Genomic DNA, 17,560 nt, shown 5'->3' on the forward strand with positions numbered 1-17,560 from the left:
ACCCCCACACTCCAAAGGCTTAGAGCTGAGAAGAGTCACTGCACCGGGTGTGCAGAGGCTATGCTGTACACTAGCACCAGAACTGAATCTCATGGAGCCCAGATCAGCGTCTGCTCACCCTCTCCTTCCTGTTCTCCGCCCGCAACATCTGCTTCAGCTTTCGGGCCTTGGCGATCCTCTGACGATCCTCCAAGGAACCCCTCAGTTTCAGGGGCTCATGCTGCATCGAGGGACCCGCCTGCGGTGAAGCGTTGCCTGGCGACAGCTTCCCACAGCTCAGCTCCGATTGGTCAGGCTGGCTGCAGCTGGGTTTGCTCTCCGGTGATTTGCTCGGTCGATCCGAAGACTTCCTCACCCGTTTCTTTTTAACAGGTTCCGAACAGGAAGTGGACGGAGCCACTGGTGACACAGGTTCTGTCCGGTCCTGCGATACGTCCTGATCCCCGAAAACAGCCACACCGGGGGACCCCAGACCCTGCTCAGAGACGCCCTGTCCTGCTGCCTGGGCCTCAGGTGTGGGAGCGGGGGGGTCAGTGGGGGTGGGTGGGGCGTCAGGCTTTGGGACAGGGGGTACGGGTGTCCTTGATGCAGGGGCAGGGGGTTCTGTGGGGGTGGGTTGGGCGTCAGGCTTTGAGACAAGGGGTACAGGTGTCCTTGATGCAGTGGCTGGGGGTTCTGTGGGGGTGGGTGGCACAACAGGCTTTGGGACAGGGGGTATGGGTGTCCTTGCTGGAGCGGCTGCCCGAGGTTTGGCCAGGTTAGGCATGGCGGAGAAACGTTTCCTCCTCTGCAGCGTTGAGGCGGCGGGGGGTCCGTCATTAGGAGCACCCCCATTCTGAGCTTCTTCACCCCTGTGTGAGAGACAGCAAGTTAACATCATTGTATAAACTTGCAACAAAGACTTGACCAAATGACTTACTGAATAATTAGCCAATGACAGATTTTCTAAATCTTTTCCATAAAGTATAGAATTATCCCCCATTATTTACAACTAGGAAAAGAAAAATTAAAACAAATCCAAATTGTTGAACACCAAATACATATTCCTACTTTCCCCAATATACTGACTCCTCATTATTATCTAGATGACCAGAAACTTCTACTTGACCTGCATACAAACAGCCGTACAGACAGGACAGCTACCCACTTTAAAATACTATTATGGATGTGAAGGACAGGGATGGGTAGGAGTACTGACCCTCTGATATACTCATATACTCTGGTGTGACTTACACATTAGGGGGATGTTTTTCTGCTGATGTGTCCTGGGAGGCATTCAGCACTGCTGCCGTCTCAGCAGACTGTCCCGCGGGCTGACCGGGCTCAGTCACCGCTGCGCTGTCTGGCTGCTTTCCCTCCGTCTCCGTCGCAAGGGTGGTGTCCGCAGCTGCTGCCCCCTGACCGTCCTGACCCCCCTGCGAGCCGGGAAGACCCTTGCCCCCCGGCCTAGCGACGTTGGGTCGCACGCTGATCCTCGATCGGCGCATTATCCTGCCAGGTACGGGGAAAGGGCGTCATTTGGACGTTCCATTAAAAAAAAATCCAACACAACTGATGTTGTCGGATCAGATCACAGCTGAACTAAAACTGGCCATGTTGACAAACTAGCTCGCGGTAGCTTATTGATAATTCAAAAAGAACATTTACACAATTCAATCTGATCAATCACAATTCGATCATCATGATGTTTCTGAAAGCAATGCGGCAAGTAGAAACAGTAAGTTAGACTACACTAACGTTACACAGCAAATCGAGCGATGCCCATACTGTTCTAGAAAGTGACCTAGCTATCACACCAGCCTAGTTTCATTTGTATACCGCGGGTTGAGAGTACGAAAAAGTTAACCATACCCATCTCATACCTAACGTTACTTTCTTATGATGTAGCTATTTCGCTGGACGGTGAATGGAGCGCAGTTCGCAGTTGCACTGCAGTTTCATCATACCTTGCTACTTAACGCAACATACCAATCAATACATGCTACTTAGCTTTGCTAGCTCTGCTAGCTAACAACACAACTTGTCGGATTTCGAGCAATCCTGTCCGGTGTCCGCTTTGGTATGCGAGCTTTGCTAGCTAGCTAATGCTGAGCTACAGAATATGCAAACTTGAGTCATACTGCATAGTCGTTCACTGTTACCTACTTGAATCTGTTGCAGTAATAGTTTAAATGACACAATTTACCATTTGCCAACTGTGATAATGCATTACTTATGAGCTGAGCCAACTAGGTAATGAAACTGGCTAACTTAGCTGTATAGCTACATGTACAAGGAATAGGCTCCATGATGCAATGACTGCTATATAGCTGGACAGGGAAATTTAGACACAAGCCCTTTCTGGTTAGTTACAGAGTTACTTAAGTTTATGTAAAATATGAACATCAAAGAGAGATGACTCACTTTCCAGTTCCGAAAGCATGTAATTTGACAAGGTGTCAACCATTCAAGCGTTCGGTGCTGGCACCAGTCATCCGAATGTTGTAGTTAGTTGTCACGCTGTCATGCTTCGTCCATGTGCCATGCTTTTCAATCACAAACCACGCCGCGATTTTTCTACAGCCCATGGCCGCTTGCTACCTTTAACCGGTGGATTGTGGGAGAGTTCGAATGTTCTGATAGGAAACTACAGCTCCCAGAAAACAACGGAACAGCGGCAGACGGTCTCTATGTCGTCAAATTGATATATGCCAGATCAGATGTTACCTGAAGTATACTAATCGTGAGCATAAATGATACATGTTTTGAGCTGCTTTGGAACATGATTGAAAGACGTGCACTACGACTACACAAGTTGTCACGAATCCTGTTCTGGTTACCAGGAAGTTAAAGTACAGTGTTTTACCCATGCCAATATGGGATAGATCCTATATGTAACTGTTTTGATTTCCAAATATCCAAATAAAATAGCCTACAGAATTGCTGAAATATCAAATTCCACCGAAAGGATTATCTATTTAATTTCTTAGGTTGAGTGCTTTTACAGAAACAATGTATGAGAATCAAATCTGTGCTGTAAAGTTATTTTACGCTATATAGTTTTCTTTGAGCTTGATGCTCAATGTAATACTTATCCTTGCAAAATAAAAATCAATTCACAAAGCTAAATATAGCACCCGCCCCGCCCTTTACATTCTTTAATAAATAATTTATATTTTATATCCCTTGGAGTAATGAATTCTAAATATGCCAAACTTTAATGCACTGAATCAAATTATGTAACCTTTGAAACCTATTGAAGTTTGATGCATTGGTATATCCAAAATTGAATGAAGAATGGATTTCAAACCATTTTTGTGATTATCTTGTTGTAAACAGATTCTACCTTATTGATGTACAGGTTTGTTTAAATCCAGTGGAGAATCTAATTGGTATATAAGTACACTTACCAAGCACTTTATTAAGAACATTTTTACTTTATTGCACCTACTTATTCATGCGATTATCTCATCAGCCAATTGTGTGGCAGTGGTGCAATGCATCCAATAATGTAGATACGGGTCAGGAGCTTCAATTAATCTTTACAGCAACCATCAGAATGGGGGAAAAAATTTGATCTAAGCGACCATGGAATGATTATTGGAGACAGACAGGGTGGTCTGAGTATAAAACTGCTGATCTCCTGGGATTTTCAGACACACTATAAATACCTAATAAACTGCTCGGTGAGTGTATATATGTTTGTAAAATGTTGTGTAGGTTAGATATAGGATCCCAGCAATGTACCTGGGTTCACACTGTCACACCACATGCTAATGGTTCAACTGTAATGTGTTTAGTTGGAGTTTAAAACTCAGTTTATAACAGCAAGACCTGCATTTAAACAGGTGCATCTAATCCTTATTCCACAGCGTTGGGTAACTACTCCAGTTGTGATGCAGATCTGTGGCCCAGTTCTGAGTTAAAATTCCAGCTAAGCACACTGCAATAAATCCAATGTTGTCAAAAGCAGTCAGTGTCCTTTTATGTTTTGTATCTTTACCATACTCATGCTTTTACATACACTCCCCCGTGTGCCTGAAGCCAGCCGTGTCCAGGGTTTCCCTTATTGAACAATATGTGACATATCTGAAAACTTTATATTTAATTATTTCAATTTCTGTTCTTGTTCTTTATTACAGTGATTTGCCTATTTTGCTTAGATTTACCCTATTGTGAATTTTTTAGGTGAATGAAATTAAACAATTTCCTGGATGAATCCTTTCCTGTCTATTTCAGAAAATAAAAAAAGCATGCCTACTAGAACTATATCAGGCAGTGGGCATAGAAGCAGGTGTGTATCTTTCAATTGTGCAAGCTCATCATGTAGCTGAGAACAGATTTAGTATTCAGTTAGTAGTATTTGCATCTGCCAGGTTTTAATTAAATGAAAGAGTCACCCTTAGACAGTTATCGCTTTATTATAAGGCATATCTGAATGTCTTACATTTTTTGAATACAAAGAGTGTTACAAAGTTATATGAAATATTTAGAATCTAAGGAGCTAAATTTCCAGTTTATTGCAATGACTAAATAATAAATTCACTTTAGTTACACAACATCCAAGGTAAAGGATAAGTGCATAACATGAGATTTATATAATATATACACATAAACAGGTACACACATTCACACAAAGTTTCTACAAAGACGATGCTTACTTTAATTTCCAGTATGAGAGATTGCATGTTTCTTTTAATGGTCCTAAATACTGACTGGACACCGACATATAGATATGTCTTATTTAATGCCATGCTGTAATTCAACATATTACTAATTTCATGTTCAATCAACAAATAGGGGATATGCAATATATAAATAACGATTTAACAAAGACATACGGTTCTCTTGTAACGGAGTTATGCATGAGCTGAGAAAAAAAAATCCCTTGCATGAGAGAAAAATAAATCTAATCTTTGTGTCAATGGCATGGATGTCCAGTCAACTGTCCGCAAAATTGGACAGGAAAGCATGTAATTGCCACAATGAAACCGTACTTTAAAAAAAAGAAGAAGAAATCATTCCACAAATTATGCCACCTGTAATGTATAATGAGTGTTTATTAAATCACTGACTACAAAGACTATGGATGTCTGCATCTGTGGGGACGTGCAATACAATGTTTGGCATTATGGGCCAGTCTCACAAATATTAAGCCTAGTAGTCCTAGAATAAATTAAATTTTGAATGAAGATTCTCTATACAAAACTCAGTTTAGTCCAGGACTTAACCTGTGCGTGTGAAACTGGCCGTAGGAGAAAGAAAAGCGGGCAGTACACCCCTTGCTTTGAGGCATTTCCAAAATCCTAGTTTGTTCTTGAAAAAACAGTTGCAGTACAGTTTGGCAAATAACACTGTATATCTGCCCACCCCCCACATTTGATTTAAAGTGTCAGTTGATTTTAATCAAAGGTTACCCCCCGCCACCCTTTAATCTTCTCCACGGGATACGTTTTCACGAAATCCAGTAGTTTCCAGAAGATGGCGCTGTTAACCTCAGCAATGATGGTGCAAAAAATATATATATATTTTGAGAGAGAGAGAGAGAGAGAGAGAGAGAGAGAGAGAGAGAGACAGGAGCCTGGCTCTCCTTACAGCAGTGTAAGGGCTCCAGGAGAGCACCAGGCGGGTGTACTGTGTTATTCGGTGCGTTACATTCAGGAAGTGAGCAGATCCAGATCCGGAACAAGGCAGTCCGTGCTGTTCTGGGGGGGGGGGGGGGGGATATTCTGCAGCCAGTACATTTGTCTCTGAGAAACTGCAACGTGGACATGTGAGGAAACAGGCAGATGCCCAGTGTGGGTTGTTGCATCAGTATTGGCCAAGCCACACACAGCACACCCCAAATGTTTTATCCTTCTCTTTAATGCTTTTCTAAAGTCCCCCCAACACATGCCGTATGAGAACGTTCATCCACTTCCAGGTGGGTCTGCTTCTTTAATACTGCAGCGTGTATCGTCTTTGAGAACAGATGGCTTTTTTTTTGTTCTTCAATTTCCACAATTATATTTACATATATTTTGAAATAGAAAATGGCCTCTGCTTGACTGCGGAATTGGGACGGACGGATGCACTTCCCAGATCTGGGAAGCGGGAGCTTTAATCGCTGGCGCGTGCGACGGGAGGAGCGAGGATCAGCGGGACGGACGGGGCGGTCCCAGTGCGGACGGAATATCCGGAATATCGGCTGAAGCACCCGGATGTGGGAAACCAGGAAGTGCCCGGGGAATGAAGAGCTCTCTGGGTGAACTCTGGGTCACAGCTCGGCCTTCCTGGGGAGGGAAAACACCAACAACTCACATTTATATCACGACTCATATTCATATCACATTTATATCACGACTCATATTCATATCACATTTATATCACGACTCATATTCATATCACATTTATATTACGACTCATATTCATATCACATTTATATCAGTTATACGAGGCACACTAGAGTTTTTCCTATAAATTTAGTGTTTGTTTGTTTTCTGCATTAGTGTGTCAGTAGAAAAGAGAAAATGAGAGATTTCCAAAAACAGAGTATTATATAACTCATTAATATAAATATGTATAACTCATATTATATTTATATTGCTGCTATTAAAATAAACTGTCCATTACAACAGCTATGGGAGGCAGACAGAGGGTAGCACAGAAGACATGTTGGAGTGGGATAACTGGGCCCTGTCCCACACTCACGTGTGCTCATGGTGCGGTCAGTGGAGACAGCTCAGGCAAAGGGGTTGCCAGACGGGGCTCCAAAGGGACCCGAGGCGACAGGCTGGAAGGCCGGAGCCCCCTGTGGGACAGAGCAGAGAAGCCCCCTCACACACACAGCCTACAGCCGTAGCATTACAGAGACCACGGTAACCGCAAAGAACACGTAATATAAATTAATATAAAAATATAAAGTTGCTGTGGGAGACCCTAGCCACTGAAATCCTCCCTCCCTGGGTGATGCTCCAGACCACACAATGCCACTATTTTGTGACGTCTGGCCTGGTGTTAAAGCAGGCAGGGCATTATGCCAGAGTGCAATGGCTTTACTTTTAGTTATCCTTTCAGGAGCATGATCGCAAATATGTGATTAGAATGTTCATAACTGAACATTCTAATGCTGAGGTAACAATCAATGCTGGTAACGGAATACAAAGGAGTTCTAGAACACTGAAGACTACTGTTGAAAGGGTTAAAGGCTAGCCTGCAGCTGGATGGAGGTGTGTACCGTACGTACCATCACAGGGACAGAGGGGTGTACCGTACGTACCATCACAGGGACAGAAGGGTGTACCGTACATACCATCACAGGGACAGAGGGGTGTACCGTACGTACCATCACAGGGACAGAGGGGTGTACCGTACGTACCATCACAGGGACAGAGGGGTGTACCGTACGTACCATCACAGGGACAGAGGGGTGTACCGTACGTACCATCACAGGGACAGAGGGGTGTACCGTACGTACCATCACAGGGACAGAGGGATGTACCGTACGTACCATTGCAGAGACAGAGGGGTGTACCGTACGTACCATTGCAGAGACAGAGGGGTCTACTGTACGTACCATCGCAGGGAACGTGGCAGAGAAGAGACCAGCACCAAAAGGGTTGTCATGGTGGCCTTTGGCTGGGGGTGGGGTCACAGTGGTGGGGGCCGGCTGATGGGGCGCAGGTTTTAGCAGATCTGGAGAGAAATAACAGTGCCGTATAAGAGATAAGATAACTCCAGATTTTAAATCATCCGCCCACTTGTTTACCCACAATTCATTATCTTCATCAGATAAACTAAACCATCGTCTTCCCCCAGGCATAGGCATCCATCACTGCATACTCAGACTCAGATCATCCAGCGATTTTAGATTAACTTAGATCATGACAAAGTATGTGGATGAGGACCTCTTGTAAGACTAGAGCCTCACTTCTCCTATGACTGATCAGACACAGATGCTCAGGATGCTAAACCCCCTTCAACCTGGAATATAGGGCAAACCAGCCCAGAGCAGGGCAGCCCAAACCTGTTCCTGGAAATGAAATTACACTTAGCAGACACTTATCCAAAGTGATGTACAATAAAGTCATTAGAAGAAATTACGGAACAGGTCAGATAAGCTACAATACACAAATCAGTGTAAGTTTTCATATGAACCCTAGTGTGGCACACCTGATTCTACCAATTAGCAGCTCACTCGTTCTAAATTGCACACGTGTATTAGTTGGGTGGAGTGAGGCCAGAAAAAGAGGGTAAAAATATATAGAGAAAAGAATATGATCCGGTGTTGATGGATTACCGCTGATTTTGGGCGATATGTGGTTGGAGTCGTAGCCGTTGTGCTGTGCGGTATCGGGCTGGGACAGGCCCACCGTGCTGCTGAAGTACTGGGCGAAAGCAGCGATTCCGGGGGGTCCGGCTGGCGGCTCACCCCTCCGGGCGGGAACGGCGGGGGGGCGGGCCATCTGAAAGTCCTTGAACATCTCCTCCCGCGTCTTCTGCTCGCGCTCACCCAGGGGGTCCAGGTCTGTGAAGGCGCCGCAGTCCACCCGAGGGGGCTCCTTCTGGGCAGGGGGCCGGGGCGGGGGCTGGGGCGGAGGGCTGGGGGGTCCCGAGGCAGGGAACACGCTGCTCTGGAAGGGGTTGGGCTGGGGCTGGGGCGGGGGCCAGGCTCCGGCAGGGGGGGCCGGGGTGGGGGGCGTCGGGCCCCAGGATGGGACCGGAGGGAGGGGGGCCGCCCCAAACGCGGGAGGAGGAGGCTGGCCCCAGGAGGGGACGGGCGGGGTGCCGAAAGCGGAGGGCTGAGACGCTGACCCGGTGACCTGCGGCAGAGCGGCCGCGGGAGGGAACACGGACGGGGCCGGCGGTATCCAGGAGACGGTCGCCGTGACGACAGGAGCAGCCAATGGTAAGGCACCTGGAGGGTACATGGAAAGGTAAAACTCTAATTTCAGAAAAATCACAGAAGCTGCATGGTTCTTTAGACAACGCAGCCAGTAATTGTTGAGAGTATAAATTATAGACTGGACCACAGCACTGCAACTTGGACAGAAGGGCCGTGCGATCATGACATTGGAACAAGCCGGCGCAAACGTTTTTTCAGACGAGCGCCTTACCGAAAGTGGCCAGGGGGGCGGTGCCATTGGAGAGGCCGTTGGTGAAGAGGTCCATCTGTTTGAGAGGAGAGGGGTCCCGCTGGGGGGGCGAGGGAGACTCCGCTGGGAGCGGAGGGGCAAACAGGTCCGCTCCCAAAAGATCGTTTGTAGGGGACTGAGGGGAACACGAAGATCTGGGTCAGAACAATCTGGGTCAGAACTGGGCTGTTTCACAAAGCCGCTTTACAGAGTTAGCTGGATAACTGCACTGAGTAAAACCTGGAACTCTCCCAAATCTGGAACATGGACCGAAATAAACACCGCTGTTCCAGGTTTTACCCTGGGGGGTATATCACAAAGCAGGATAACAGGAGTTAGCTGGGTAGGTTCACCAAGTAAAACCTGGTACAGCTGCTTTTGCTTAGTCCATGTTCCGGATTTGGAAGAGTTCAGGGTTTTACACGGTGATCTTATCCAACATCAAACTCAGTAATCCTGCTTCATGATACAGGTCACTGGCCTATTCATGTGTCGTAATTACAGCAGAGGATTTATTCAAGTAGAAGGCAAATGGTATTAAATAATAGTTAATAAAATAAAATAAATAAAAGTCAATGGAAACCCCGTATCTCCCCGAAGGACCAGCTAAAATGATATAAACCGATGTATCGGGCAACATGTACTCTTAAATCTAAATATTTTAATATCCTGTGTCTGGCAGACAGATTAAAAAGGGACTTTGTATTTCAGAAGGTCAACGCCAGTGTCGGCACTCACCTTGAACAGACCACTGATGCAGTAAAATCAGAGATATAGTATGTTAATGAAGGAGCAGGGCGAGCAGACAGAGGTTAAACAGACTCACAAACGCACAACAAATACGATTAGACTGGCTCACGCCAATAACACAAGCACAGACAAAACAGCCAATCAGCATGCTTCGAACAACCCTTTCATTCACAAATTATCCTAAGCCTTTTGTTGAACAGCTTTTCTAAATACTCATTTCCCAACCAGCTTACAGCATTTTAAAGGACCACAAAGGTTGTGGGCAACCAGTGACTAGATCACCATGTGTATGTGCACCAAAAGGAATACACAGATATTTTTTGTCATTTTCAGCAAAATTGTTTCAAAGCAGCCAATAATGGAATGTACAACTTATTTCTAGTCCTGTAATGAGACTTAAAATATCTATATTTCGAATATTTTTTCTCTCAAGTAGGAAATATTGTGCTGCTTTAAGTTACCGTATGCTTGACAAGTTGAGAAATAAGTCAACCTGTCTCACCTCATTGGCAATATTTTAGTCGTATATAATACAAGTAATAGAAAAATATATGAAATTTTAAAGGTACAATAGGTAATTTCGGACTTCTAACGGTCAAGAGAGGAATAGCACCAACAAATACCTTCAAACCACTGAAAACACTGTTTATCCCTCCCCCTTCTCTGTAAACATGCATACGTTGAAACACCATTGGCTGTGGCAATTAGAACCAATTTTCAACCAATAAGCTTAAATTATTGTACAGCCATACCATGTACCATGCACTGTCGGGCCGCCAAATGTACATTTTGAAACCCGAATTTCAGGACTATAAACACAGGCAGAGGGTGAGTCAACATGTCCTTTTCAATGATTTACAATGGTCTTGTAAGAATGTTTTAACACAAGAATCTTACTTATTGTACCTTTAAGTGTGAATATAAGACTAAAATACCCGTTGAGATGGACGTATTTTTACTCGTTCTCGTTCTCACCTTCACAGTCCTCCTCCCGCGGCCCCCGGCCTTCGTGTTGAGTGGGGGGGGGCAGATGACCACCGGGTCCCTGCCGGGGGGGGGGCCGAGGGGGGCTGCGGGGGGGGAGAGCTCCGCCTTCCCCGCCGGCTCGTGCCTCACGCCGTTCTGCAGAAGAGGCTGGCTCTTTCCGGAACCTTCCGCGAAGGGGTTGTGGGTAGGGGGACGGTGGTGCGAGCCGTTCTGCTCCGACACGGGGATTCCGTTCTGCGCCCAGCTGGACGTCTCGACCGCAGGACCGCTCGGCAGCCAGTGACCGTTGGCCAGCGTCTGCAGTGCGGTCCGGTTGGATATCTGGTCGAACTGCTGGCCGAAGTAGTCGGAGTCGCCGTTCTGGCCGCGGTGGGACTTGGCGGGGCCCTCCTGGGGGGGGTGCGCGGGCGCGTTTCGGGCGAAGGGGTCGTCGCTGAAGGGGTCGGGGGTGGGGGGAGGGAAGAAGCTGAGCTGCGAGGAGAAGGGGTTCTCAGGAGAGGCACTGGGCAGTGGCCTGGGGCGGGAGAGAGACGGACAGGAAGTGGAGAACGGGTTTCCTTTCACACAGTTCTGGTTGCTGTCGATCTCCGTGGACAGATCCAGCAGGAGAATGTCTTTAGTGTCCTGGTCGGCCAAAGTAAAAGGGAGGGAGGGAGGGAGGGAGGGAGGGAGCGAGAGAGAGAGGATAGATGGAGAGAGAGAGAAAAAAAAGGTTAGCTTCACAGTGAGCAGCAAGCTCAACAAACAGACTTTTAAGCGTGACGAATCACACGCATGCCATGGGGGAGTTATGAATGAACCAGACGAACAGAGACATGCAGATCACTGAACACGTTTCACGCCGCCATGATTCGCACCACACCCGGAGTCTGACCTCCGCGGGAGGAAAGCGGTTAGCACACGATGGGAGCCTGCTTTGATGGCGAAGTGTGAGCGCTCACAAATACCTCTGGGAAATAGTTACCTGGGTACGATTTCTCACAGTCACGGGTAATTAATTGGAAAGAGAGCAAAACACATCAAAAACCCCGCAGAGCATAAAGAAAATCACATCAACACTTGATTTTCCAAGAATGCATGCATGTTTATATGCTTTTGTGTAAGAATTATTATTATTTATTTATTTTAAAGGACCTGGGTTCATCTGTGGTACGGGAATCCTCTCCATCATAAGCTCTATATTCAAGTTTGACCACATGTTTATCCCATTAGTCTCAGCTCAACTCACTGACCACATTCCCCTAATGTTGAAACACAGGACCATCAGGGCCCCATCAGGGCCTTAACAACAGCAGAGACTACACAGCGTCAGCAACAGTACTGAAAAATGACTGGTGCACTGCGCTGCCAATCATCCTCTAACATTCACGTGGTTGGTTAGTTGCAGGCTTTGCCCCTCCCCCCATCCAGTTCATCTGCAGTTTCAAGTCCCGTCATCCCAGCAAATATTCAGGCTTTGTTTTTCTGACCATAAATCACGCTGAAAGTAAATGTATGCTCCTTGAGAATGTTAAAATGCCTTGTTATGGTTTCAAGGGTTTCTAAGCTACACTGAGACGTTACTCCCTTACTGAGAAAACAAACAAATCAATAAGAAACTTCTCGTTCGCATACAGATTTAGCCTGTTAAGCACTTTTAGGCTTACTATTGCTGATAGCACCATTTTCGTTAACGATCGATGTTCTTTCCCTTAAGATGAAATGCCCGGAGCTGTCGGTGGTAAATCTTTAACCCTATGGAGTCCAGAGGATCTCTGCGTGCAGGCCTCTTGGACTGGGACCAGGGAAGTATGACTTACTGAGGGAGAGTGCAAGTCAGGCGGCGTCGACATATCTCCAAACAGGTCCAGCTGTTCCACACCCTGTTAGCCCAAGCACAGAGAGAGGGGGACAGATTTAGGGCAGGATATCACACCGTGGCCTGGCCTTACTTGAACTCGCATCACAGAACTCGGCGTTCCAGAGCCGGAGGGGAAAAAAATGGGAAGAAAAGTCTGCTTGGCAACGGTTTCCTGGGGAGTGGAACAATACAGAGATTGGACGGGCTGTGATTCATGAAGACAACTGAAGAAAACACAAGAGTGGGTTTGGGGTGAGTTTTAACCTGGAATCCAACTTTTTTGTTCTTTCTTTTAGTTTTTTTTTTAAACCCCTAAGGGGGGTATGAATGTAGTTCTCTGGTTCGTATGGAGCTGTTGCAGTCGGCATGAGGGCTGTCTCAGGAACTTCCTGTCTGAAAACTGAAGCGTTTCCCTTGCGGAATGACAGGAACTTCCTGTCTGAAAACTAAAGCCTTTCCCTTGCAGATGACTGTAGGGGAACGCAGTTGCTGGCCAGCCAATTGGATGTACCCAGCATTCTCTGTGCTTGAATGTATGATGAGGGCCCAAAGAATGCAGGTTTAGCAGGGGACTAGGGATCTACATTCCCCCAGAAGCTTGCAGACTCCAGTGGTTACCGGTGCCAAAAAGCTCATTTGCCCATCAAAGTCCACTGAAAACGACGACTTCACCCTCGAAAATTTACGCAAAAAAACCATTTTGGACAGTACTGTTAAATTCTGAAATGATTTCACACTGAAGGAATTGCTCCCCAGGGACAAACTATTTTTTCTGCGCCGCACAGAAGTCTTTTTTTCCATTCCTATTCATGCCTTCCAGTTTAGGTTCCCAGTGAACATGCTCTGGTGCCAGAAACCCCACAGACAAACACGGCTGCCTCCATGAACTGGCCTCTTGCACCACTGAGCAGCTCCCATAGAAATCCATGGAACCAGTAGGCAGAAGCCTAACTCCAGTTTTTCCATTATACATCTTGATGTTTAGCCATGCAGTTTCTTGACTGGAGGTCAATCTTATTCAGACATTCAATACCATTACATTGCATCTGGAGCTATAGTTACATTCCCTGGATCCTGCTCGTATAACACCAATGTCGAAGTTGTGGACTTACTGTATATATTTAGATAAATGTTACATGATTTAGACGTTTCTTACTTTTAATTTATCCACCGGCCCTTCGATAGTCTGCGAGGAATCGCTGCCGTTCTGAAAATTCAAGAGAAGTAGAAAGAAACATCTGAATAAAATAATCCAAATATGAACAAACCAGAAAAATAAACTCTTCATTTCAGCACTTACCTCAACCACTTTATTTGTTTCATCCTAGAAAGAAAAAAAAAGAAAAAAAAGAAAAAAAAGCACATTCCAATTAGAGTCAGCATATAAACAAGATGATTAAAGGTTTTTAAAAATGGTAAATATGTCACTTAATTGAAAGGAATGTGAAATGATGATGATGATGATGTTAGTTAATACGACAGCCATTTTATATGGATGGGAGCGAGCAGATGACTAAAGAAGCAAAGGTCATGTCCAAAACATGAAGGGACAGTAAATATTTCCCAAAGCACTCAAACACACAAACGTAAAATCCATTTGGGGGGAATATTTACATGATCCCATTGACGGTTGTTTCAGTGATTAATGGTTGAAAGTGAATGGGCGGTAAATGAAAGTCTGCAGGGCTGTACTCTATGGGGCTTAAGCCAAAGACAATGTAAATACAACACAGATCTGAAATTGACCAGGACACCCAAACACCATTTCATTTAAATTATCACATAAAACAGCAAGCTTGAACAATGCTTTTCTATATTCATAGAAAGTAATTCAAATGTATTCTTTAAATAGAAAGTACTGAAATAATTTTCTGGTGGTTAAGGTACATGACTGAGACTGGCAAGGTTGGTGGTTCGATCCCCAGTGTAGCCACAATAAGATCCGCACAGCCGTTGGGCCCTTGAGCAAGGCCCTTAACCCTGCATTGTCTCCTGCCTGGTCTAATCAACTGTACGTCGCTCTGGATAAGAGCGTCTGCCAAATTCCATTAATGTAATGGAATAATTGGCCAATAACTATTCTCAGAAATGATGATACTTCAGTGATTTGTCCCCCACAGAGACCACTACCTTATACAGACAAAAAATTCCACAATCATTTACCTTCTTGGTGGCCTCGGTTTCCTTCTTCTTCAGATTGAAGATTAACTGGAAGAGGTCCTTCAGGTCAATGACCAGGGGCTCGGCCTGGAACACACGCAAACAGGGCCTATCAGACTCTCCTGGAGTGTTGATGCTTTCACCTACAGGAAGCATGACCGCTTTCTGCATACACTGCAGCTGATAACACACAGGGCACTGTGTATTATCGATGCCAGGAAAGGGGCTTTTCATTCAAGTACATGGTCTCACTGTGACTCACTCAGATTACCAAATCAAATTTGGTCTCTCTTCCTCACACCACCTCTGGCCCCGCCTCCCGATGTTTGTGACTCAATGAGGGGCGGAGCGTTTTGTTTTGTACGAGGGGTATAACGATACGATGTGATGGTGGATATGATGGAAGGATACGTTTTTTTCTCTAACGATTAATCCCGATGATTAACCTAATTAGATGCAATTAGCTGAGATGTGAATGTGACCATTAGATCTGGCAGATTCCCCCCACCCCACCGACACTCAAGAGATGATCAAAATAACAAAAACTATAACCTTCAAAATGAACAAGTGTGTTTGTTAACTTCAGGGCCTCAATGTGCCTAAATGAAGGTTCAGCCATGTACAGCTCGTGGCAGTTGGTCCGGGACCTATCGCTGTTCGTATAGGACCCATCGATGTTCGTACGGCGTACCTGCTGGGCGGTCTTGATGGCGAAGAACTGGTGCTGGCCCTCAGCGCCGCAGACGTAGCCGAACGCTCGGTTGTCCGTCACGTCGCGGGCGATGAAGGAGATCTTGTTCACAGCGTGCTCATGTTCTATCACCTGGGCAGCAGGTGGGGTGGAGGAAAGGGTCAAAGGTCAAACTTCAATCATTTCCAGCCGAAAAACAAGAAAAGAAAAACAGAAGCTCAGTTTTGACAAACTCAAAGTCCATGTGTGGGGGACTGTGGTTTTCAGTTTTCCAAACAAACAGAGCGGACGCACTCACCCCGGTTTTCTCGTCGATAATCCGGATCCCGCATAAAGATATGTTGACCCATATCCTCTGTTTGTGCTTCCCTTGGGAACGGTTAGCTGCTGCCATACCCTGTGTGTGACAGAACAGCCCACAGCTCAAACACAAACACCCCCTCACACAGGTAGAGTCAAAATGGCTGCCTGTCCTGCAAGGTTAAAAACAGCTGAAGACGCCTCCCTGATATGGACCATAATGGTGGCTTTCTGAACATTAAACACATTTGAGAAACACCATGTGCACTCATAAATATAGACTGAAGTTGTTTGATTCAAATACTTTTCTATGCTTTACTGAGCTAGTCTGGTCTAATTGTAACCTATGAAATACTGTCAAAGTACAAACCCCGCCTCCTGGTTCTCTTAGTTGGCTGAATTCCACCAGGCAAGATCAATCGAGCAATGAAAAGTATTTGAACCCAAAGCAGCCATGTAATTGACCCAGGTCTGATTTGAAGTGAGGTGTGATGGCGGTTCGGGGTCAGGGTGCCTAAACGTGTACCTTCAGCTTCATCATGGAGTCCTGGCTCATTTTGTCCCCTCGGGCGGTGGGCACGTTGTCCACGCCGATGATCTTGGCCTTGTATCGCACGCCATCGCCTTTGAACCTGGCCAGCAGGTACTCATCGGTCTTCTCTGGGCCTGTCACACACGGGAAGACACAAAGGCACCCTGTAATAATCCTATTTCACAAGATGGCGACCGAGACCAGATGTGTGGGGTAGCATTATTCCTATTCTGGGAATACCCTGTACTTACCTGTTCTACCCATTATTTATGCTTTCAAAGTCTTTTATGTACTCCGAAATGACTACACATACAAATGTACATGGCTGCAAAATAATAACCGACAGGTAAATGTGCAATGGCAAAATGTTGCAACACTAAATTTTGTGACAGCGCCACCAGTTAAGAAAGTTAATCAAGAGCCCAGTAGAGGTTCCTAAATCTTCTACTTGGGCCTATGCTGAACTTACCCAACCTCTGCAGTGCGTCTGGTTGCTAAGCTTCCCTGATGGACTCAAACCCAACATTTAAAAACCCCCCACCAACCGCGCCAAGTCAAGCAGCAATAAATACCTCTTCCCACCTCAAAAATTATACTCGGCCTGTGAATGCCCACTGACAGGTAAATTGGCCTGTTGAAAATAACTGCGTGCGTCACCCTAGGTGGTCCCTGGTGCAACAGCAACCGTGAACAGCATGTTCCTCTGTGTCATTGCGATAATATCACGGTTTTACCTGCAGCAGAACGAAACATCCCACCGTTTCCACACTCACAATCTTTTAAATCTTTTTAATAACACCCTCGCAGACGTTATTTAGCACAGCTCGACTGCTGGCAGGAAACGGCGGGTCAAATGACAAGGTCCCGCTACACACACACACACACACGCATACACATACACATACACATACACATACACATACACATACACATACACATACACATAGACACACACACACACACTCATTTATACTCCCAAAGGCAGGGACACACAAACCAGCTCCCATTAAATGCAAGTTCATGTGGAAGTTCATCTGTGTTCAAGCAACCAGTGAACACGCACAGCGACACATTGGATGCCCAAGCTGTCTGTTATGGGCGGAACTGTAAGTGGATCGTTCTTAATACACGTCACAAACCATGTGACCTTGACTTGTCATCTGCTTAGTTGAGGACAAGCTACTCATAGAACTCAATGTATTTTTCAG

At 45.8% G+C, this 17,560-nt stretch overlaps 2 protein-coding genes across 4 annotated transcripts in view; both read right to left on the minus strand.

The window, feature by feature from the left end:
- The window catches only part of LOC133140828 (mucin-12), a 35,691-nt gene extending 33,152 nt beyond the window's left edge, over positions 1-2,539 (minus strand). For all 3 annotated transcript variants that reach the window (XM_061261069.1, XM_061261070.1, XM_061261068.1), the window contains exons 1-3: positions 2,404-2,539; positions 1,234-1,491; positions 119-851 (exon numbers count right to left, since the gene is read on the minus strand). In XM_061261069.1, the coding sequence (XP_061117053.1) occupies positions 119-851; positions 1,234-1,487 (987 nt within the window). In that variant the 5' untranslated portion in view covers positions 1,488-1,491; positions 2,404-2,539. The remainder of the gene's footprint in view (positions 1-118; positions 852-1,233; positions 1,492-2,403) is intronic.
- Positions 2,540-4,381: 1,842 nt separating this feature from the next.
- The window catches only part of si:ch211-204c21.1 (disabled homolog 2), a 35,229-nt gene continuing 22,050 nt past the window's right edge, over positions 4,382-17,560 (minus strand). The window contains exons 3-15 of the mRNA XM_061260774.1: positions 16,347-16,486; positions 15,819-15,917; positions 15,521-15,652; positions 14,833-14,916; positions 13,970-13,993; positions 13,826-13,876; positions 12,629-12,691; positions 10,818-11,453; positions 9,075-9,228; positions 8,258-8,875; positions 7,535-7,653; positions 6,670-6,769; positions 4,382-6,251 (exon numbers count right to left, since the gene is read on the minus strand). Coding sequence (XP_061116758.1) covers positions 6,701-6,769; positions 7,535-7,653; positions 8,258-8,875; positions 9,075-9,228; positions 10,818-11,453; positions 12,629-12,691; positions 13,826-13,876; positions 13,970-13,993; positions 14,833-14,916; positions 15,521-15,652; positions 15,819-15,917; positions 16,347-16,486 — 2,189 coding nt within the window. The 3' untranslated portion in view covers positions 4,382-6,251; positions 6,670-6,700. The remainder of the gene's footprint in view (positions 6,252-6,669; positions 6,770-7,534; positions 7,654-8,257; positions 8,876-9,074; positions 9,229-10,817; positions 11,454-12,628; positions 12,692-13,825; positions 13,877-13,969; positions 13,994-14,832; positions 14,917-15,520; positions 15,653-15,818; positions 15,918-16,346; positions 16,487-17,560) is intronic.

This window comes from Conger conger, chromosome 11 (assembly GCF_963514075.1).
Source record: "Conger conger chromosome 11, fConCon1.1, whole genome shotgun sequence".
Classification (NCBI taxonomy): Eukaryota; Metazoa; Chordata; class Actinopteri; order Anguilliformes; family Congridae; genus Conger; species Conger conger.